Here is a 24,404-nt window from a genome sequence, read left to right as displayed (position 1 = left end):
CAGAAGACTCAGGTCTTTAGGCTGTCAGTTTGACACTTTTCCTAGAACTAAGCAAGAACGAAAAATGAAGAATCCCATATGTTTTTTTTTAACAATAAACTAGGTTATATCTCCTGTTGGATTGACATCAGCTGAAGATTTGGCCCACTCTGTGTGTGTGTGTGTGTGTATATGGTCTCTTGAAATTGGTGATATAAATAATTAGTCCAGCTGTAGCACTGAACTACAAAAACCTTTCTAAACAATAATAAAAAATTAAAACTACAGTGCCGTTACTAAACTATTTGCTGGCAGGGTTCGTTTTTTTTGTTTTGTTTTGTTTTAATGTTTGTTTTTCAAAGTGAACGGTGTCTCATGCCTGCCTTATGATCTGGGCTAAATCTAATTTTACCCAGGATGAGTTTTGCTTTGTCCTCATTTTCAATAATTAAGAAAAACAGGAAGCATACTATGACACTGTTAGGCAGGAAGGCAGGTGTCTGTACAACCTTCCTGTAAAGCTGTTCTTGAGACTGAAGTAATATGCATTTTATAATGCTGTTCATGGTCCTCTTTACAAGAAATTTATTTACCTCAGCTGAAAGTGGAATGAGATTAGAGAAGGTATTAGTCTGTATCTCTTCTACAAAGCTACAAAGTGAATGGAAGTACATTGTCCTTGTTAGCCTGTGTTATAAATATAAAGGGAAGGGTAATCACCTTTCTGTCCACAGTGCTATAAAATCCCTCCTGGCCAGAGGCAAAACCCTTTCACCTGTAAAGGGTTAAGAAGCGAAGATAACCTCGCTGGCGCCTGACCAAAATGACCAATGAGGAGACAAGATACTTTCAAAGCTGGAGTGGGGGAACAAAGGGTCTGTCTGTCTGTGTGATGCTTTTGCCGGGAACAGATCAGGAATGCAGCTCAGAACTCCTTTAAAAAGTTAGTAAGGAATCCAGCTAGAAATGCGTTAGAGTTCTTTTGTTTAATGGCTGGTAAAATAGCTGTGCTGAATGGAATGTATACTCCTGCTTTTGTGTCTTTTTGTAACTTAAGATTCTCTATGTTTTGAATCTGATTACCCTGTAAGGTATTTACCATCCTGATTTTACAGAGGTGATTCTTTTATTTTTTCTTCAATTAAAAGTCTTCTTTTAAGAACCTGATTGCTTTTTCATTGTTCTTAAGATCCAAGGGTTTGGGTCTGAGTTCACCTGTACAAATTGGTGAGGGTTTTTATCAAGCCTTCCCCAGGAAAGGGGGTGTTAGGGCTTGGGGGGATAATTTTGGGGGAAGACGTCTCCAAGTGAGCTCTTTCCCTGTTCTTTGTTTAACACGCTTGGTGGTGGCAGCATAGGGTTCAAGGACAAGGCAAACTTTGTACCTTGAGGAAGTTTTTAACCTAAGCTGGTAAGAATAAGCTTAGGGGGTCTTTCATGCAGGTCCCCACATGTGTACCTTAGAGTTCAGAGTGGGGAAGGAACCTTGACAGCCTGTAATTAAGCTAGACTTACTGCAAAGATGTAAGTATAGCTTTGTATGTTCAGATCAACCTAGTAAGGACAGATATTTTTTCAGTCTTTTTTGCATATTACAATAAAAAGGAACAAAGTTCTGTGCAGTTGAACAAGAAAGGGAACATAAGACAGATGAAACTCTAGACCTATCTGAGATCACAGGTCGAAGGCTGAAGTCAACTTGGATCACGACAGTTTTGTCCATTATGAGGTACAAGCCGACTCTTTCAAAAGTGACTAGGGCTCTTAAATGCCCAACTTTAAACATCATAAAGGGGACCAGAAAGTGCATATACTCTATACAGTGGAGGAGGTTCCTAAAATGGGATTCAAAAAAGCCAGCATGCTGAGTGGAGAGCTGCTTAATCTAGCTAATAGGGAAGCCAAGGAGAGGGGGGTGGCCTAAACCCTGCCCCTCAAAGGGCTATAGGCATCTAAACTGGGCCAGATGGAGGCATTTCCCTCCACATTCAATTCACAGCTATGAACCGTCTCAAGGCGTTATGTGCTTGTCAATTTTTTTGGTGAAAGACAAAGAGGAGGAGGAGGTGGTGATAGTGGACACATCCTGAAAAACTTCAGCTCGTTTCCCTAGATGTGGGAGTCCTGAGTTCAAATTTCCCCTCTGTATGATGTAGAGCAGGGATTTGAATTTGAGTCTGTCATGTTCTGGGGGATCAATTCAGAGCAGTAAGGGGTAAGGTCACCACTTGCCCTGCAGCCCTGAGTACATTGCAGTGCTTTGCTACTGTAGCTGCCAGCCTGGGATGCTTATAGCCAGCTAAAAGCATACAGGTCACAACAAGGGTCTGTGGTTCTCTGTGAGGGCACGCCAAGATCTTCCAGGGGATACATCAACTCATCAAGATGTTTGCCTAGGGTTTTACAGCAGGCTACATAAAAAGCACTAGCAAAGTCAGTAGAAACTAAAAGGCCACAACTTGTTTAAACTGCTCAATATACTATACACTGAAATATAAGTATTATATTTATATTCCAATTGATTTATTTTATAATTTATATGTTAAAAATGAGAAAGTAAGAAATTTTTCAGTAATAGTGTGCTGTGACACTTTTGTATTTTTATGTCTGATTTTTGTATGCAAATAGTTTTTAAGTGAGGAGAAACTGGAAGGTACACAAGATAAATCAGACTACTGAAAGAGGTACAGTAGTCTGGAAAGGATGAGAACCACTGACAACCCTGGTTCAGTACTTCTGACCCCAGCACCCTGGCTACAGCCCAACTCTGGCTTTCACCAGCCTGAATTTCTCCAAAGCTTTGTGCCCTAATGTGTCCAGCCCTCACCTGCACCACTCAGAGAAATAATGTCTGTTGCTCCTTTAAAGAGAGAAAAGTAGATTAGAGTTTAACAATGTAAGTGGGGCAAATACACCCTTCAAACAAAGCACTGAGTTAATTTTTTTTTTTACTGTAAATCAACAAAATATACATAGAATTAAGTTAAAAAGGGTGACCAGCAAATAAAAGTCTAAAACATAATCTAGCAAAGTACAGGCTTTGGTGAGGAAAACTATCTTGAACAATCTTCCTTCTTCCAAGCCATGGCTGACTTTCCCTCAGTCAGGACTTTACACAGAAGTAAAAGAGGCTGGCTTCTCTTGTCTTCCTAGGGGAAAGATCTTTGCCTAAGCAGGCTTCTCACCCATGTTCAGTTCCCAGAGTCTTCAATGCTCCTTTGGTTGTAGGGGTCATCTTTCTCATCTCTCAAGAACTCTGTTCCTTTGTGTCTATCTAGTGATAGGATTGCCAACTTTCTAATCGCACAAAACTGAACACCGTAGCCCTGTCCCTTCCCCGAGGCCCGGCCCCCGCTTACTACATTCCCCCTCTCCCGGTGGCTTAGAATCATACAAGATTAGGGTTGGAAGAGACCTCAGGAGGTCATCTAATCCAATCATCTGCTCAAAGCAGGACCAACACCAACTAAATCATCCCAGCATGGGCTTTGTCAAGCCGGGCCTTAAAAACCTCTAAGGATGGAGATTCTACCACCTCCCTAGGTAACCCATTCCAGTGCTTCACCACCCTCCTGGTGAAATAGAATATCCAACAGGTTTCAGAGAAGCAGCCGTGTTAGTCTGTATCTGCAAAAAGAACAGGAGGACTTGTGGCACCTTAGAGACTGAAAGCTTATGCTCAAATAAATTTGTTAGTCTGTAAGATGCCACAAGTACTTCTGTTAATATCCAACGTAGACCTCCCTCCCTGCAACTTGAGACCATTGATTCTTGTTCTGTCTTGCTCTATCCCACCCTCACTCACTTTCACTGGGCTGGGGCAGGGGCTTGTGGTGCGGACTCTGGGGTGGGGCTGGGGATGAGGGATTTAGGGTGCAGGATGGGGTTCCAGGCTGGGCTGGGGCGGGGTGGGGCCAAGGGATTTGGACTGTGGGAAGGGGCTGTGGGTTGAGGCAGGGAGTTGGGGTGTGGGAGGGGGTTCTGGCTCTGGGCTGGGGGTTCTGGCTCTGGGCTGGGGCTGTGGATGAGGGGTTTGGGGTATAGGAGGGAGCTCCAGGTTTGAGTGCAAACCCCCCTTGCCCTTCCTCCACAAAGCAACAAATTTCCCATGGAAAGACCACAAGAGACCTGGTTTCTAAATAGGGATATGCTTACTGGCTGACTATGACATTTAGTCCCTTGTACCTGAACTACCTTGCTGCTTGTTTGCTTTCTGGAATCTGGTGACTACCTATTTTGCCCCCTTGCTGCAGCTCTGCTTTAAATTATTTAATCCAATTTCTTAGAGATGCAGGCCACCAGGACACAATTTCATTTTACAGAAGGATAATCTTGGGTACAGAAGGGTTCAAATCAACATTTTTCAAAAGTAGTCCCTAGTTTTGGGGGCCTCTTCTAATTTTTTTTATTTTTGAGTGCCCAGCTTCAGATAATTCAGGCTTATCTTTCAGAGGTTCCAAATACCGGTGGTTCCCACAGAGATCAATGTGCGTCCCAGCCCATCGTGCATTACCTTAAAATGTATTAATTCCTTCTGTTTGTAAGGTGGCTGTTAAAATTCATAGCCTTTGAGACAGGGGTTTGATAAGTAGTGGAAAATATACATATCTGGAGCTTGTAATAACTTTTCCAGCAGAGATGAAGATTGGTTCTGCAGTAAAATAATTTGTTAACTTCAGAGATAATGGCCTGGATTCACCAGAGTGGCAATGGATAGATTATTTTTCTAATTTATGCACATGATAGTTCACTTGTGTTAGTTTGTATGGAGTGCCAGTCTTTCATAAACATTGAAATAGATATAGGGATAATGACTGAATTTCAGAGTTTTAACAAATGAGTGTCATTTAAGTGTGTGTGTGTGTGTGTGTACACGTGCATGCATTTCATTGAAAATACTATATTAAAATGTTAAGGTTGCTAAGTCAAGCACACAAAAGGGTCTTAATTAACGTTGCCGGGGCAACATTAATATGGCCCCCCTTGTGTGTATGCATTATGGTAATCTCTAATTATGTGATCACTACTGTCTTTTCCACAGGAACTCAGGCTTATTCAATGAATGGGGAGTTAGTTCTTATTTCTTTTCATTCTCCACATTCAATGTGTGGCCCCATTAGGCCTTATTTAAAGTGCACTATTTAAACCCAGGTCAGAATACAGAATTATTAATTTTCCATGAGGCTCTTCTGTAGTGCTCCTCACTATAGTATCTGACTGCTTCACTGACTTTAATGAATTTATTTCACGAGGAGTAATGGTCTCAAGTTGCAGTGGGGGAGGTTTAGATTGGATATTAGGAAAAACTTTTTCACTAAGAGGGTGGTGAGACACTGGAATGCGTTACCTAGGGAGGTGGTAGAATCTCCTTCCTTAGAGGTTTTTAAGGTCAGGCTTGACAAAGCCCTGGCTGGGATGATTTAACTGGGAATTGGTCCTGCTTTGAGCAGGGGGTTGGACTAGATGACCTTCTGGGGTCCCTTCCAACCCTGATATTCTATGATTCTATGATTCTATTTTTGCAGCACCCCTGGGAGATGAGGGGGTATTTTTATCCCCCTCTTACATATGTAAAACGGACGCATAGCACAATTAAGGTCAAGTGTCCATTAATTTTTGGTTGCCCAACTTGAGACACTTAGGGCCTAATTTTACAGAGCACTTAGCCTTTATCTAGCACTTTATATGTTCAAAGTACAGCTCCCATTGACTTCAGCGGCAGCTGTGAGGTTTCAGTACGACTGCAAGTCAGACTCTAGAGTCTCCAGTTGGGCACCTAGAAACCGAGGAGCACATCCTTCACTCACCCTCCCGGCAACCCTCTATATCATTCACTACACACTTTCCAACTTGTGCAACAAATGAAGCGGGGATACTCCATACAAGCCTCCTTCAGTACAAAGTCCTGATTAACCTCTGCAGCACTGTCCATCCTGGGCCCTGAATGAGGTAGGGTCCTATGAAAAAAATAGTTTCCTAATTTCTGAGCACTTGACTTTGAAATCTTAATGTTCTTTTAATAGATCTTGTGGATGTAATTTCCTAATCTAAAATAAAACATCAGAAGAAAAGGAAATTCTATCATGTGGAACCATACTGACACCCAACTTGGATCATCAGCAATCCTTAGATCCACTGGAGCTAATGAAGTAACTGATAGCTGTGGTAGTGTCATAAGTATAAAGGGAAGGGTAAACCCCTTTAAAATCCCTCCTGGCCAGAGGAAAAATCCTCTCACCTGTAAAGGGTTCAGAAGCTAAAGGTAACCTCGCTGGCACCTGACCAAAATGACCAATGAGGAGACAAGATACTTTCAAAAGCTGGGAGGAGGGAGAGACAAAGAGTCTGTCTGTGTGATGCTTTTGCCGGGGACAGAACAGGAATGGAGTCTTAGAATTTAGTAAATAATCTAGCTAGGTATGCGTTGGATTATGATTTCTTTAAATGGCTGAGAAATTAAGCTGTGCTGAATAGAATGGATATTCCTGTCTGTGTGTCTTTTTGTAACTTAAGGTTTTGCCTAGAGGGATTCTCTGTTTTGAATCTAATTACCCTGTAAGGTATTTACCATCCTGATTTTACAGAGGTGATTCTTTTTTACTTTTTACTTCTATTAAAATCCTTCTTTTCAGAAACTGAATGCTTTTTCATTGTTCTTAAGATCCAAGGGTTTGGGTCTGTGGTCACCTATGCAAATTGGTGAGGATTTTTACCAAACCTTCCCCAGGAAGTGGGGTGCAAGGGTTGGGAGGATTTTTAGGGGAAATATGTTTCCAAACAACACTTTCCAAATAAAAATAAACCCAGATAAATGTTTGGTGGTGGTAGTGGAAGTCCAAGGGCAAAGGCTAAAATAGTTTGTACCTTGGGGAAGTTTTAACCTAAGCTGGTAAAAGTAAGCTTAGGAGGTTTTCATGCAGGTCCCCACATCTGTACCCTAGAGTTCAGAGTGGGGAAGGAACCTTGACAGGTAGGCTGTTAGCCTCTGTGTGGACCAGTCACTAGAGGGATATGAGTAAGGCCCATCCAAATTCGCGGCCATGAAAAACATGTCATGGACCATGAAATCTGGTCTTTTGCGTGCTTTTACCCTATACTATACAGATTTCATGGGGGAGACCAGCCTTTCTCAAATTGGTGGTCCTGACCCTGAAGGGCGTTACGGGGGGTCACTGTATTGCCCCCTTTACTTCTGCATTGACTTCAGAGCTGGGCAGCCAGAGAATGGCGGCTGTTGCCTGGCACCCAGCTGTGAAGGAAGCGCCCTGCCAGCAGCAGCACAGAAGTAAGAGTGGCCATACCATACCATACCATACCATACCATGCCACCCTTACTTCTGTGCTGCTGCCTTCAGAGCGGGGTGGCTGGAGAGTGGCGGCTGCGGACTGAGGGGCCCAGCTTTGCAGGCAGCGGCGCAGAAGTAAGGGAGGCAATCCCATGCCATGCCATCCGTCCTTCTGCGCTGCTGCTGGCGGCGGCTCTGCCTCCAGAGCTGGGCTCCCGGCCAGCAGCCGCCGCTCTCCAGCTCCCCCGCTCTGAAGGCAGTGCCGCCACCAGCAGCAGCGGAGAAGTAATGGTAGCAGTACTGCAAACCCCCCCCCAACTCCTTTTTGGGTCAGGACCCCTACAGTTACAACACTGTGAAATTTCAGATTTAAATAGCTGAAATCATGAAATTCATGACAGGTTTCAGAGTAGCAGCCGTGTTAGTCTGTATTCGCAAAAAGAAAAGGAGGACTTGTGGCACCTTAGAGACTAACCAATTTATTTGAGCATGAGCTTTCGTGAGCTACAGGTCACTTCATGGGATGCATACCGTGGAAAATACAGTGGGGAGATTTATATACATTGAGAACATGAAACAATGGGTGTTACCATACACACTGTAACCAGAGTGATTGCTTAAGGTGAGCTATTACCAGCAGGAGAGCGGGGGGGGCAAGGGGGGAACCTTTTGTAGTGATAATCAAGGTGGGCCATTTCCAGCAGTTGACAAGAACGTCTGAGGAACAGTGAGGGGTGGGAGGGTGGGGATAAACATGGGGAAATAGTTTTACTTTGTGTAATGACCCATCCACTCCCAGTCTCTATTCAAGCCTAAGGTAATTGTATCCAGTTTGCAAATTAATTCCAGTTCAGCAGTCTCTCGTTGGAGTCTGTTTTTGAAGTTTTTTTGTTGTAATTTTGCGACTTTTATGTCTGTAATCGAGTGACCAGAGAGATTGAAGTGTTTTCCAACTGGTTTATGAATGTTATAATTCTTGACATCTGATTTGTGTCCATCTATTCTTTTACGCAGAGACTGTCCAGTTTGACCAATGTACATGGCAGAGGGGCATTCCTGGCACATGATGGCATATATCACATTGGTAGATGTGCAAGTTAACAAGCCTCTGATAGTGTGGCTGATGTGATTAGGCCCTATGATGTTGTCCCCTGAATAGATATGTTTTTTTTAAATCCTATGGCCATGAAATTGATCAAAATGGACTGTGAATTTGGTAGGGCCCTAGATATGAGCTGCTTACTTCAGTAGTGTTTCACAGCTATTTGCTGGCAGCAGAGGATTGTAGACTGTGCTCCAGATTCAACTCCAGGTTTTGGAGGGGAATGTACTCTGATGGTTCTGCACTTGTGCCTCCAGTCTGCCTCTGACTGTCTCTGCCTTTATCTCCACCCTGGCTCCTATCCTTGATACCCTACTTCTCTGCTCCTGCCTCCCCCTCTATTTAAGGATAACAGGGCTGTTCTCAGTTTTGTCAGTACCTGGCATTTATAGCACTCTGTGCTCAAGCAGTTTGCCAGAAATAAAACCCACCACTTCTGTATGCACTGCTGGGCAAAACTTAGGCAGGAGTTAAGTATGATTGTGACCATTGTTAATCTGTCAATTAACCAACAGGAGGTGTATAATCTGCTGACATAGTTCCCGAAGAGGGCTGAAAAGGTATAGAATTAAGCTGTAGAGCCTATAGCAAGGTCACAGGCCCAAGTGTCTGGAAAAGCTGCCTTTTTCCCTCACTTGGTGCAGCTGGGTGACTGTGAACAAAGCACAGTAGGTAGGGAGGTTCCTGTGTATTAGGTTTGGTTTTGTTTTGTTTGTTTTAAGTCTGTTAAATACTGTGGTCAGCAATGAGGGGAGCGGAGGGGGACTTTTCAATTTATTCCAACAGAGAGGTTCAGGTGTTGCATGCTGGTGAAACCTGGGCTAGATTACACACTATCTACCTAGGCTTGTGTGTAAATGTGCAGAACAAGTTAGTGGTAAGTCCTCACCATTGTCAAGTTGGGGAAACTATAATATAGCGTTGTATTTAATATTAAAGATAATTCTTTAAAATCTTGTTACTTTTAAGTAAGTCCACTGGTTTAAGGCCTGACTCATGGTTTTTGAATGCTTGGGTTTTGTAATATTGTAGATAAACAATAATTAATATTACTGGACATTTTAAAAATATTGATTTTTTTTCCCTAATCAATAGCAACACTCACTCTTTCATGCCAAAAAACCACCCTTTCAAATCCCCTCTCTTGTTATATTGATGCTTGAAGTCCGAAACTAAAAATCTACTTAAAATTATTGAATGGTAATTAGAACCTCTAGAGGGCTAAATAGAGGCAGTTAGTGGGTCCAAAATGTGATGCAGCATATGACGCTGAATACTTCCTGGTACCTATTAGCAGGCAGACAGTTTTAATTAGGACTTAGAATTCCTTGAGAAATGCAGGGTTCAGCATCATTCTCAGGTCTGCTGATGTATAGCATTCGAATTTAGTAATCCCTGATAAATCAATAGGTTCCTACTGAGTCATAATATTTTGTACTTGTACAAATTGTCGCAGTTCCTCCAGATGCCAGCTTTGAATAGGATTCCTGTAAGCACTGCAGTATTCTTAATAGCAGCATCTTAAATAAATAAAAATGCTGTGAGCATATCTATCAGGTTCGTTCACAGTAAAAATCAACTGAAGGTTTGACCTTTACTAGCTACTCACTTTTTTTCCCCAAATGCTTTTCATATAATCATTTGGATGTGAGCATCTGTTAACTTGAGGGTTATTGTGCCATCTTGTGAGCTAAAGGTGTAATTGCAGCCACATACTAAAGGAAAGTGTAGTTAGGCTAACTAGAGACAAGAACAACAAGGAGTCCGGTGGCACTTTAAAGACGAACAGATTTATTTGATCATCAGCTTTCGTGGTTCACCATCACCACTGGTTCTCCACTTGTGAGGTAACTCCCTTCTCTTCATGTGTCAATATATTTATGTCTGCATCTGTAATTTTCACTCCATGCATCTGAAGAAGTGGGGTTTTTACCCACAAAAGCTTATGCGCAAATAAATCTGTTCGTCTTTAAGGTGCCACCGGACTCCTTGTTGTTTTTGTGGTTACAGACCAACACGGCTACCCCCTGGTACTTCTCACCATAGAGAGACCAGGTGAATGAGCTAGTATTTTGTATTGGGACCACTTTTGTTAGTAAGAGACAAGCTTCTGAGAGTACATAGACTTTTTCTTCAGGTCTGGGAAATGTACTCAAGCTGTCACCTAAATACAGGGTGGAGCAAATTGCTCCACATAAGTACTTAACACATTTCAAGGGCCCACTCAAGGTGAAGTGGTCCATTAATACCTGTCCAGTAAAAGGGGGAATAATAATGGGGAGAGGAGGGAGAAGTTAGTGGGTTATAGATTGTTGTAATAAGCCAAAAATCCAGTGTGACAAGGTGAGTAATGTAATATTGTTTACTGGACCAAATTCTGTTGGTGAGAGAGACATGATTTTCAGCTATAAAGAGCTCTTTTTCAGGTCTGGGAACACTGCATACCTTGAAATATGTGTTAACTATTTATACTAAACAATCTGTTCTACCTTGTGTTTAGCTGTGACACAATGAGTGTGTTTCCCAGACCTTTGAAGAAGAGCTCTCTGTAAGTTCTAAAGCTTCTTTCTCTCACCAACAGAAGCTGATCCAGTAAAGGATACTACCTCATCTACCTTTGTGTCTCTAATGTCCTGGGGCCAACAAGGCTACAACAACACTGCATACACCAATAGTTAGGCTAATGGCAATTTTATCATTCTGCCCTTCAGGCTCAAGAAGCTGACTGGAAATATGCTGTAAAACCACAGGTTTTTTTTGGTTGGTTGGTTTTTTGTTTTCTTTTTATTAAATGGATACATGATCCCTAAAACTGCCTTACTGTTTTAATATTAAAAATAAACACACCAATCCACTGATGTTTCTTTTCCTGAAAAATTATAATTTGTTTTGCTGCACTGCATAGGAAAACTGCACATGCTGCTGCTCAGTGTCATGGGTTCCCTTCTTCAAAGAGTCTAACAGGAAGATTTTGTGGACGACAAGAATTTAACTTAATTAGGAACCAGTATCTCTATTTCTCACTCCCCAAAAGGAACATTGTTACTGGTTATAATTTACACACTGAGAGATCAAAATTGTGCCAAGTACTGAACAGGGATACGAGAGAACCTAATTCCTGCCCAGTTTACTATTTTTTAGAACCCTTGTCAAAAAAAACAAATCAATTAAAATTAAGAGCATTCAACGGAAACTAATTATATATTTCATTTCCTTTGCATTTCACTGTGATTGCTTTGCTAGTGGTTAGAACAGCAGATAAGGAATTAGCCTCTTGGGTTATTAATTGATTCAACATGTGACCTTGGGCTGAATTTCTCTAAGCCTAATTTTCTCACTCCTGAATATCCATTTTAACAAGGTGTAGTCAGACTTGACTAATGTTTGTAAAAGTTCTTCGATTTTTGGATGAAAGATATTGCAATACTAAGGTGACAGGCCCATTAAAAATACACTAGATAGACAAGACAGCAAGTCATTCACAATTAGAGCTGGGCAGGAAATAGTTTTCCTATTCCATACAAATTTTCAAGATTTTGCCATTGAGACCTTTTGAAGTTTTTCATGAAAAATAAGAGGGGCACTCCAGAATAGCCTGTGGTTAGGGCACTCGTGTTCAAGTCCCTGCTCTGAATCAAACAGGTCAAGGTCTCGAATCTTGGTCTCCAACCTCCTAGGTGAGTGCTGTCACCACCAGGCTTCAAAGTCAGTCTCATGGAGCTTTTCCACTTCATATAAATTCATATGCATGGAGCCAAAGAGAGAGACTTTAGCCTTTTGGTTTGGGCATTCATGTGGGAGGTTCAGTTCCCTGTGTCTCCTACATCACAGGTGAGGGCCTTAATACTCGGGCTTCTGGATATTCTGGGGTGGGTATTTCTCACTCATTTTGAGCAGGCATTCCATCCTGAACCTGAAGAAGCTGTCCCACAGAAAAACCAAACATTTTCCAACAAAAAAAACATTGTGTCAAAGTTCCCACCCGCCTCTATTCACAATAGATATAATTGTTCGATTATTTCAGTTTGTTAACCTGCTCCCACATTCTTGACAAGCAGATGTGATTTCTTCCAGTTTATTTTTTTTCCTGTTTACTTATAGATACTCAGAAGTCAAGCTGTCTTGCTCAGTTGCAATTGGTTGAATGAATAATATATTATTTCTGTTCCCTGATTGGATGCGTGAAGAAACACTTCCAGTACCAATACGTGTGTGTGTGTGTGTGCAAATGTAAAGTTTGGTTTCTCAGTATGCTCACATCTGACACTGGAATTAATTCCCTGTGAACAATTGTGCTCGTAAAAACTCAAAAAGAGAACGCAAAAGTAGGACGAGCATGGCTGTAAGGATTTCATTTAAAAACTCAAATGAATATTCATGGAACACATGATTCGCCTCACTCCAGTGTTATGCCAGCACTAATTATTCTTCCTAGCATTTGTCTACATGGTTGTTTTTAACAAGGCAGAAGTGTTTTTCACTTTGAATAAGTCTTTCCGTTGAATTGTACACTCAATAAAGTTGCTTGCATCTGTAGTTGTTTCAAGTGGCAGTGAGTTGATGAGTAACTAGCATTAGATTAAATGCTATTGGTCTCTGACTAAAACAAGTAGTATTACTTAGCCCTTCTCTTGGCCATAGCATGTCATGCCGCCCAGAGATGGAACTACATGATAGGAAGCACTGAAGTGTGTGTTTACCACTAGCGAATATAGTCACAGCTTTCCGTGCTATGCTTTGATACCTTTCTCTTACTCTTAACAGTTCATCAGCTGTGGTTACTGTATGGGAATTTAATATAGCTGAGAAACCTTATTCCTTACTCAATTTCCATCCTGCATAAAATTCCTGTGTGAAATTCAGATATTTCAAATGGTGTCTTCATCCCAGATTGGGAGGAAACATTGAAATATATTTGTTCTGTGGAAGAAAAAAACTTCTGAAAAATTCTGATTGAGAAATGTTGAAATATTTCATTTTGACATTCCCAAATTGAAATGTTTTAGTTTTGGCTTCAGTATACATTAAGCTTGGCTGCCCCGCCCTACCCCCCAACAGCTGTTGTGGTGCCTCATGGGAGTTGTAGTTTGAGTCCCTGTCTGACTACAGCTCCTGTGATATATTGTCTGTGTGACTTTGATGATGTACGCTATTGCTTCAGTCAGAGCGGAGACCACGGTGCATCATGGGAGATGCTGGAGAAGTGAGGAATGGAGACACAGTGCACTCCAACTACTACCATGGCAGTTCAGGACCCAAAATAAAATGTTTAGATTTTTCCAAATCCAAAAAAGGGCAAAATCTTTTTTTGAACTTGTGAAAATTTTGCAGCAAATGCTTTTTCCATTAATACATAATGTTTCCAACCAGCTTTATTCCCTATCGGACTGTCAGGGTAATGTAAGGTCAATGAATAGAGTATGAAAATTTACAGTATTTCCACATAGACAGTAACTTGTCAAGTGGATGTCTCCCTATCTTTCTCCTTGTTTTGCATCAGAACTGGCTTGTGTCCAACTGCGAGGTTTTAACCAATACTCTGTGCTGGGTCAGGACCTGCCTTCTGTTCAGCCGACACTTCCCCTGCAAACAGAACTTCAAAACAAAAACCCCTCCCTGCTGGAGTAAAGTGAGGGGGCAGTGCCATTTTATAGTAATAATCTCACATTGTAACAGGAATGATCAGTTATTAAAAAGAGCAAGTTCACATTAAATTCACAGCAGCACACTCCACTCCTCCATTATAGGTAATTACATGGGATTTTAAATATCTGATGCTAGCTGGCAGCATACAATACCCTGCAAGCAGCAGGCACTGATTTGTAATTTAATTATCATAAGCCATCCACCTGTTCTTTTGTCAAACTGGGAGCAGCATTTCTGTGCATTGGTTTTCCTTCCAGAAACTTGAATTAACCCTTTGAGAAAAGGCCAGTTTCCAGGGAACTAGCTGTTTTCCACGGAAATTGCAGGCCCACTGAAGGGCACAATGCTAGAAAGGAATGAGCATCTCTGGCTGCGGGCAGGAGAGTTGGAACTCTTGCGTGGTGTTCCCTGGCACCTCAATCTGCTCCACCACTTTCCCAGAAACCCTCCTGTATCACTGGCTTGCACTCATGACATGATGTTTACGCTGGGAACCAGCAGTAAAAAGCAGTTCTCGTGAAGACTCCAAGTTCAATGTGTTCCCAGCTCTTTACTGGTTCTCATGTGATAGCAGTGATGCAGGCTCAAAATGGGAGTGAAATAGCCACATGAAGAATGTTCTAGTTGCAACACTTTGTGAAGAATTTGGAAGGGGCAAGGCTTGTGGGGAGGGCAGAAGGAAAAGGATGGTACAGAAGTGTATGGGATACTTTCTTATTAATTTATGGAGGCTGAATATGCAGGATCTTCTGCATGCTAATGGTTAATATGCAGTTATAGGGTAAAGTTTTCAAAGCACCTAAGGGACTTAGGCTCTTGATTCACTTTAGAAAATGGGACTTAGGAGCTTAATCCCTTCGTTGCTTTTGAAAGTTTTACCCTACATCTGTTTCCCTTAATTATTCTTGGTATTTTGTTTAGGTCTGACTGTGTGCAGGGAGTGAGTAGGTGAGCCTACACTCTGGTCACTCACGTGCTAGTTAGTGGCCCAATAGAAGCTGATTGGGGTAATTATTTGATCAGGCTGGTGGCCTAGGTGGGGTAAGAACTCAGCTGGTCCCCATCAGCCCAGGGTTGAGAAGAGGTACAAGAAAGAAGTGCAGCGAGGAGAGGGAGGATCAGGGCTAGCTGAATCTAGTCATAGAGAGGCCTCAAAGTAGCAAAGGAGATGAGATGACTCTTGGATTATGCAGCTGTTTCTCAAAGTTTTGTTTAAGCAAATTGCTCAGTATATTTATGGCATCAGTGTGGCTGGACGCGTTCCTTAAAAGGGGTGCATTAGAATTAGTAGAGGATAATGGATTGCTTGGGGTTTCAGTTGTCTGTGTGCCATGGCTTATGGCATTGGTTGGAATACTGTCTATTAGATTGATGGCTTTTTGCCAAAATGATTTGCATGGTGCCAGTTACTGTGTATGTTCCATAACTGCAGTATATGGAAAGTAAGTGTGGTGTGTGTGTGGGTGTGTGTATAAAGTGTTGCAGACATACCCCACAGAGGGAACAGAGACCAATTCTTGCCCGTTGTATATTTTGTAAATAATCGGTTTATGCCAGAATGAGAGTTTCTGAACTGTAAACTTTTGGAACAGTGTGTACACCAACAGCACACACCTGAACTCACCTTACAGTGGATTGTGGGGGGCGGTTCATCGCATCTGATTTTTAATGTCTTTCTTGAATTGACATAACTTTACTATTGTATATCACAATTTTAAAATAAAAGTGAGGTTTGAATTCCAAATGGGAAATGGAGAAAAGGGGGTTTTCAACAAAATCTTCCTCCAGTGCCAAAACTCTTGTGAAGTTATGACATGCTTAGTTTTCTGGTCTTACATCTGACTTTGTGAGAAGGTCAGTAGGTCCAAGTAGTTATATATTTTTAAAAAAAAATTGATTTTGTGTGTTACAGAATTACTGATCTCTTAGCTGAAAGCAAAATTTCACAATAGCACCACCTCCATCCACTTTGTGCCAAAGATTTCAAGAAGCCCTGTAGCTCTCCCCTAAGCCCTGACTGAAAGAAAATAGTGCCAAATAGTCTGGCCAAACTTTACAATGTTTGTCTCACTTTGGAGAAGTCATTTAACCCTTCTGTCCCATGATTTCCCCATTTGTAATATGGGGACTAGTTATACACCACCCCAATTTCCTGCCCAAAAAGACTGTTGTGAGCCTACCTCATGTTTCGAAAGCATTTTCAGATCTTCTGATGGAAAATGTTACAGTAGTGTAATATAATATTATTCTGAGGGTTTGGGGATGTGGACCAATGTTAATTAGAGACTAGGATAAGACCAACAGGTTTCTCTTTCCCCTATGGCCCCTGAAGGGATTTCAAATCAAATCTTTGAAGGTAAAAGTCTCATGCATCAGTGCAGTTTACTACCTTACCTGCCCCTTTTTTGGTGAATTGCTTGGAAACAGGTTGTTTCTCATGGGTTACTGATTGGGTGGAGGTTGGGGAGCTAATATTGACTAGTGATCTATAACTATATTAATACATGTGTGGTGTTTTCACAGCTGCTTATTGTTCTTGGTTTTTATCCTAGAAGTATCGCTATCAAGATGAGGATGCCCTGCATGATCATACCTTACCTCGTTTAACCCATGAAGTGAGAGGACCAGAACTTGTTCATGTGTCAGAAAAGAACTTATCTCAGATAGAAAATGTCCATGGATACGTCCTGCAATCACACATCTCTCCTTTGAAGGTAAGATGAATATTCATTATGGCTTTGGCCTTAAAACAGGTGAGATCACTTGTCCCATAGTTCTGGAGAAAGATCCTTTGTCCAATGGGCAAGTTGCTATTTGAAATGAAGTTTGATTGTTTTGTGGCATGTCTTTAAAGCTTGGTGGATATTGTAGAGTAAAAGGTTATTGCTTTGCTGGCACAGCTTTATATTAGATTTGAGAGAGCTTGGGGGGAAAATGTGTAATGACAAGCAAACCTTCTCTTTTTTATATAAAAGGGGATGACATTTTCCAAAATAGCAAGTTCTGGCATTGTTGTTTTGGCATGACAAACTTTCTCCCAAGGTACAGTAAGCATTGTAACTGTATAACCATTGATGAAGTACTGTTTTGCTTCTTATCCTAAGCCTGGTGGCAAGTTCCATGTACACTTTTCCATGAAGGAAGAATTTGTTTGCCACAGATCAAATTTTTATTGCTGCAGCACTTGTTGCTATCCATGTCTTTGTCATTGCATGCTTTGCGATACGTGTCAGACATATAAAAAATATGGAGATGCTTTATCAGGTTCATTTGGGTCCCCTAGCAATGCAAAAGCTGCTCATCTGTATGAGGGAGTTGACTTATTTTTCTTTGTCATCCCAAAAGAATCCCATATGACACACACTGTATGCTAAGAGATGAAAAGATGTAGTTTCTGTTTAAAAAAAAAAATGTGGTGCAAGCTTTAAAATGTTTGTAAAACTTCCCCAATACTTGTTAGGTTGATGAATATAGTTGCTTTCCTAGTGGTTATTACTCTCTGTTAGGACTAGGAAGAGAAAAGAAAGATGGTAGGCTCCTTAGTTAGAGGTGTTGATGTTCTGGTGGATTTGGTACAGGTGATGACTTTAGCAGTTTACAGGTGACAAATGACCTCCATGATACTGTGTTCGGATTATGGAAGGGAGGGAGGGCCAAGCAGTGATTACAGTACGGTGGCGAGTAAGAGGCTATTTTAAGATGTGTGTAGGTGGGGTTCAGGCAGGTGAAGCACCTTTCCTTCATAGATTGGCTTTGTGAACCCATCTTCATGCCTCTGGCCTGCTGAAGGTACTGCTTTTAGTTTTTGTTGTGTATAGGAATTAAGTAGTATCCCTATTAAATACTTCAGAAGCCCTCTAGTGGGTCTCTGTCTTATATTGCCAGTGCTAACAGTGTAGCAATATGTAGCTAGGCCTTTTATGTTAATGTGTCCATCGTAAACACAGGTTTATTTAGAGCCTGACTGCATTGGCACCCGCAGCAGTATGCACGTTGTGCGCTGTGCATACCACAGACAGTGGCAAGGAGGACAGCGCTGGCTGCCCCACTCCACTTAGATTTGGCCCTGCCAGCCATCCATTGTGACAGGAGTGGGGTGCAGCCAAAATTCAGTGAGTGGGATTGCGTGCTCTCCCCCCGATGCACCAGGTCACAATGACACTCATTCACAGCTCTGATTTTGGCTCCTCCATGCCCCCACATCAACACTGCTGTGGGACTAGCCCTGCATCAGAGTTCCCTCTTGGGAGCATTCCTGGCCTCACCCCTCTTCCAGCAGCCTGTCTCTCTCTGAGGGAAGAGAGGCGATACTGCACCTGAGCAAGCTGGGCTGGAAGGTGGGGGCTGAGCATGGCATGGATTTGATGGGACCAGTGGCTCCGTAGGGATTGACTGCACATACCATTGAATAAATTTCTGGGGATCCGTTGCCTGACTGTCTCTGTGGTTTCCTCCCATCCTTGAAGCTGTGTAGAGAACACAGACACAACAGTTTTTAGTACCCTGGGGGTGAGTTGTGAGGTGAGGAGTTCTGGCCTTTACAGTATCAGGGATGGCTATTTTTGTTTAAGGAAAGAAGATGACCTCTTGTAGACAAGGCAAAGAGACCGCCTTTATTTACCTTGGAGATGGAAACTTCCCTGTAAGGTCACCTGACCCAGGGCTGCTAATGTGGTGATTGTGGTAGGCAAGTTCAGTGCTGTGAGGTGGGTGGAGGAGGAGAGTAGTTCCAGATCTGTGGAGCTGCCCTTTAAAGCCTCTCAGCCCAGTTCCTACTGTGGTAGTGGAAAGCGCTTGCTACACAAAGGGAGTGCAGGAAGGAGAGGGGCTATGCGAAACTGCTTGTACACTCGTGTCAACTGCAAGTCTCCTATAATCCTGTTTAAGGGTCTCTGACTCTGTCCTCTCAGGGCTGCTCCTCACTATGGAGTCTCTCCTTTAGACTCTTTCCCCAGCTTCTCACTTATTCATGTACATCTGCATATGTCTCTTGCTGTTTTCTTTTGCTGGCTTCTAAACATTGGCTCCACTTTCCCTGCCTGTGTCAACCTGCGTCATCCCCTTAAGTGTAGGAAGGGTATGGAAGGGCAGAGTAAGTCATGGACCCATAGTACTCTGGTTCTTTGACAGGAATGTCTGACTGCTTCTTGCACTGAGTGTTGTTCCTCAGCACTGACTTGAAAGCCTATTCAAAAGCCTCTTCTCCTGTTGGGACCTGAATGCAGGAGTAGCATCATCTGCACAAGGAAAAGCTAAGCAGAGTAGCTCTTACTGTACTCTCTACTCCTGGGCTACAAGTTTTCTGTATTCAGATTAATTGAGTTTCATGATTTCTTCCAGGATGTGCTCTTCTTTCTCTTCCCTCCACCCTCGCCTGGTTCTCAAAGATGCAGCATATACAGTGTATCACTTATTTCTGGTGAGACTGACTAAATGTGATGGAGCACTCCCTCTTTCAACCTGAGATTGAGATCCATGTGTTTTCAACCAGTATGTGTGTGACAGGTGTCATCTTGGCTGATGAACTAGGGACCTCCAAATCTAAAAGCATGAACTGTCAATACTCTGTAGCAGGGGACTGTAACAACTCATACCCTTTTTGGATTGGCATGGAGAGGGACCTGAAGTGGGTTACATGCACTTCCAGAGAGGCAGTAAATATCCCTTTATAAAGGTCTGGAGGTGTAGATGTGACTATAGTATAAATGTACGTTTTCTCTCTCATAAGTGGTGGAAATGTTGAAATATTTCCTTACCAAGTAGAATTCCAAGTACTGGGGGTCTTAATACAGCCTGTCTATTGCTGTGTCAGGAGCAAGAAACTGCTGACAATTGCACTTGCATAAATCTGTCAGAAAATCCCACTGAGAGATGTTTTCACTGGAAAATTTGATCTGCCCTGACCCAGTTTTGTGAATGCAGGTCAGAATACTTGGTGCAAAGGAGAAACACGTAAAAGAATCACAAGTTTCACAACCACAAGTTTCCCTCGACCAGGTGGGGAGAAGGGATTTACATCTGACAAGCAATCCAAGTGGAATGCATGAAGCCCAGGCACTATGGTGGGTTGCTAGATAAAGAGTTAAATATTTGAATAGTCTTTAAATCATTCTCTAATTGGGATTTCACAGTGGGGTCTGTGGCCCCAGAATGATTTGACTGCCTCTGGTCAAATAAATCTTTCAAATAAAACATGTCTTTAAAGTGATAGAATGATTTGCACAGCTTATTTTCTTTTGAATGGAGAATCATGAATGATGTATGTGAAGTACATAGCAGATCTCATTCTGTGGTGAATGCAAGAAACTGGATTTTGTTATCATGGAATCAGGCCTTATTTTAAACTTTATATGTCGATTTTTTTGATAAGCTGGATGGAATGAGTTTGGAGAAGGAAGAAGCCTCTTCTTTGCACACATAACTTTTGTTGTTCTTTCGGGGAGGAAATCTGCCATGGTTCTACGAGCTGAAAATTGCCTCTTGCTGAAATATCCCTATGTGGTTTGTTTGAGCTCGACATTTAGTATTGAGCCTCTGTGCGCTTGATGCCAGATACTCAAAAGAGCTCAGCTATAATTTTGGCACCAAAATAAGTGGCCAGATCTGGGCCAGAAGTGTCCCAATAGTGGCTGCTGTGCACATCTGAAAAGCTGTCCCTTATTTAGGTGACTAAATGGAAACAAAGTTCTGTTTGAAAATCTGGTCCCAATTTTAAGTGCTGAACGCTTGGAAATTTTGGCCTTGAGCCCTTTTGAAAATCTGTCCCCCTAAAACACTGTTGTCAAGTGTGATGGAGGCTGTATTGGAACTTGGATAGGGTGTGAGACACTGATGCTCTCCACCCTTCAGTTGGGTATCATTCAAGTATCTAGGGTCTAGTTTGCATGAGCTGGGACATAATACGTGTTGGAAGAAAATAGAAAAGGGCAATACAAACAGTATGTTGAAAAGTCATAGCTTTTGCACAGCCCAGTAGCTCTGTCTATTTAAAGGTGCTTCCTTTACGTTTAACAATGCTTATTATGTTTTTGGGTATATAGTTTAATAATTATTTTAAGAATACTGCCAAAGCAATAAGAAATCCATGATGTGAACAGCTTTTATTGTCTACTCTTTACAAGGAAAATGCACCTTCAAGGAGTTCAGTTTACTTCCACTGTTTATCATTGTTCTCTCTCATTTCTTTGTGACTCTAGTTTAACTTCAGATTTTTAACATGGACTTGGCTCTTATCTTTGCCTGTAGAGTGTATTGTTCACCTATGCAATGCTATTAATATATTCAGCTAAAAAGCTGTGTTAAGAGTGCTAAGAAGGCACAGTGAATCCCTCAATAGTAAGAAAAGGACAATGTTTAAGATTGCCTGAGCAACTTTAATTCCGTTATAATGTAGAAGCTTAAAGGAGCTTCCACAAAACGCTTGCTTTGCCTCATTCACTGTGAACAGGCCACTTTTCTATATTGATATTACTGAAATGATTTTTGTATTACACTGGGTTTAGTAAATTGTGTTGATTCCCTAGCTTGTATTAGAAAAATGGAAAATGAAAAGGGTCTTGCTCAAAAATCCTCATCTTGTAGTTTTCTTCATTTGACACTAGATGGTGGAATTTGCTGGAAATCCTTTGGTCTGGGACAGCAGGCCTTCGGTAAGCGGTTATTGAGAAGGTTTTCAGCATATGGGTGGGAAGTGCTTACTTAATAGAAATGTAAGGAATGGTATGTAAAAGATTTATTGTACATAGTTACCTTTTGGATCCATGCTTTGCTGAGAAATCTCTTGGCTAAAACATACTTCACAACTGTATCTAGTATCCAGAGCTATACATTCTCTAACTGAAATGTCTCTCTCCCCCCTCCCTTTTTTTTTATTCCACCAGGAAATAGATCTAATAAGTGTTCATTAAATGAGAGAGAGAGTTCTTAAATCTGCTTTGAATTCTTCATATTGGCTGCTTTTGTTTTTTCTATCTCCCTTGCTTTTAATATGTGAGTAGCTCATTACAAATAAACTGAAAATCTTTGTTATATCTCATCAATTGTATGCATATTTTAGATGTCAGGTTTTCCCAGTCCTTCCCTTTGCTTCCTGTTTTAAAGCAAGAGCTGAGCATCACCTTCTGGTGGCATTTGATGCAGAAGACCGCATCCAAGCCCTGTGCTAGGATCCTTTCTGTAGAAAAGTTCAAATCCCTCTCCTTCTGTCTCTTCCTTGACAGTCTCACTTGCTGGAAGAGGAGGGGAACGACAACCTTAATGCACGTTTATTTATTTTTGGTGCAGGTGTGAGGTACTGTCTTCAGTCTTCAGGCATACTGTTGGGTAGCCAACCCTTCAGGATTGTCCTGGAGTCTCCAGGAATTGAAGATTAATCTTTACTTAAAGATTGTAATGTGATTAAACCTCCAGGAATATGTCCAACCAAAATTGTCCAGCCTACAGACATGGAGCACAGAGAACCCGGGGACAGTTGTAGCAATGAAGAAAGGGAAAAGGGGCCCTGATTGGAAGCAGTCCTAGAATTGTGTGGCTTGGGAACTGAGAGATCCAACTTTGATAGTTATTTAGAGGGCCCTGAAAACAGGGATAGAGGAAATGAGCCTGTAATTGTGAATTTGAGCAACAGGAGCAAGCTATTGACAGGCCAGGTGCTTCTCAAGAAGTGCTGCAGATAAGAGATTTGATGCTGCAACTGCTAGTAAGAGTCAATTCCCTCCTACATGGTCTGGTAGCAGCAGACTCTAATTCCACTGCCTACTTTCCCTTTGTGGTGGTAACAGGTAGAGCCCTGCACAGAACTAATGTAGAGCCCTGCAGTGGGACTGGGATCCCGAAGGTCCCGCAGTACCTGCTGCCTTATAGAGGGAGCAGGTGAGAGTGGTTATTTTGGGGTAGGACAGGAGTGGGATTAAAAATAGTCCTGCACAGGGCTCTGGTAACAGCCTTCTCATCCCTTGCTCCTTAGAGCCTGCTGCTACCACCAGGGAAGAGGTGAGGTCACTTGGCAGTGGTCATCCTGGGCCTTTTTACAAGTAACTGAACTATTGCTTCACTCCTGTCATTCACCCTGTCATTGGCAGTGGTCATCCTGGGCCTTTTTACAAGTAACTGAACTATTGCTTCACTCCTGTCATTCACCCTAGTAGCTGCAGGTCATTTCCCAAAATCACTTTAACAGTTATGGCAGAAAGTGGCCTAGAAATGCCCAGGAGTTGCTTAATTTCTTATTCAGATGTCAGTTTTGTCTGCTGTAGAGCATTTAATTGGAATATGAGCTCATTTTCACCCTTCAAAATCTGTTGTTTGGATAAATGGATACAGTTCTTGTACATTAATCACAGTACTTCAATTTAAGTGTCTTATGATTAAGTCATGTCTTGCAGAACGAGAAGTTCTGGTAGCAAATATAGGGAGAGAATAGTATAGAAAAAAATTTCATTTAGCTGGAAACATTCCTCTTATTCTCTCCAACGAGCTAGGCAGGCTTGCATTTGAGTCTGCAGTTGGGGCTGTAATTTTTGTAACGCTAACGAATGTTCCCTCTTACAAGTAGCATGGAAGAAATGATCAAATTTATCAGGGGCACATGCTTTTCCTCTTTGATTTTCAATAGCAAATTACAATTACGTAGCACCGCATATACTCTGGCACAAATTTATTTTATGTGTATGTTGCTAATCTTCTAGGACCGTTGCATGCTTAAAATTTGACCCTGTCTAAGCTGCCTCTTCGTAACATGTTCTATTGGATCTAAATGTCATAAATATGTTGATGACTTACTGTCCAGCTTAAATCTTCTTTGCTGAGCTGCCACATGTTAACAGTATCTTCACTCGATGGTGATACAGTTAAATCTTAATTATTCATCTTTGGTATCTGAAATTTAATTTCTTTCCCCTGAATCTCAAATTCATACGGAAATTGAAATTCATTTTTCTTCTTAGAGCGATTGCTCATGTCAATTGCATTGTAGGTGTGTGTGCTCGCCACGTGCACCAGTGCTGGAAGTTTCTTCCTCAGCGGTATACATAGGGGATTGTCTCTGGCGCCCTCTGGAGTGGCACTCGTATGTGCTGCTATAAGGGGCGCTGCTGGCTCCTCCCTCCCTCAGTTCCTACTTACTGTGTACTGGTGACCGTACTGGAATGTGTCCTTGCCTCAGCAAGCTTACTTCTTTCAACTGTGTCTAGTTGTGAACTCTTTCTGTATAGTTTAGTTTTATAGTTCCCTTAGTGTTGGAGTTAGTAATAGTTGGTTAGTCCTGATGGGAGTTAGCCTAGGGCTGGCCATGCCCCGGTCCCCAGGCTTCAAGCCTTGTGACTGCTGCAAGAAACCTATGACAGTCAGTGATCACCATAAGAGCGGTCTAAAGTACTTGGGGGAAACCCACA

The 24,404-nt window shown here is 41.9% G+C and overlaps 1 protein-coding gene across 10 annotated transcripts in view; it reads left to right on the top strand.

Moving 5' to 3' along the window:
* The window catches only part of DLG2 (discs large MAGUK scaffold protein 2), a 1,468,504-nt gene that overhangs the window by 682,980 nt on the left and 761,120 nt on the right, over window positions 1-24,404 (top strand). For 8 of the 10 annotated variants that reach the window (XM_073336097.2, XM_073336081.2, XM_073336168.2 and 5 more), the window contains one exon: window positions 16,566-16,727. In XM_073336097.2, coding sequence (XP_073192198.1) covers window positions 16,566-16,727 — 162 coding nt within the window. The remainder of the gene's footprint in view (window positions 1-16,565; window positions 16,728-24,404) is intronic. The other 2 variants (XM_073336088.2, XM_073336128.2) reach the window with 1 other exon arrangement.

Source organism: Lepidochelys kempii, chromosome 1 (genome assembly GCF_965140285.1).
Source record: "Lepidochelys kempii isolate rLepKem1 chromosome 1, rLepKem1.hap1, whole genome shotgun sequence".
In the NCBI taxonomy this organism is placed as follows: domain Eukaryota; kingdom Metazoa; phylum Chordata; order Testudines; family Cheloniidae; genus Lepidochelys; species Lepidochelys kempii.
This window is presented reverse-complemented; position numbering and strand designations above follow the sequence as displayed.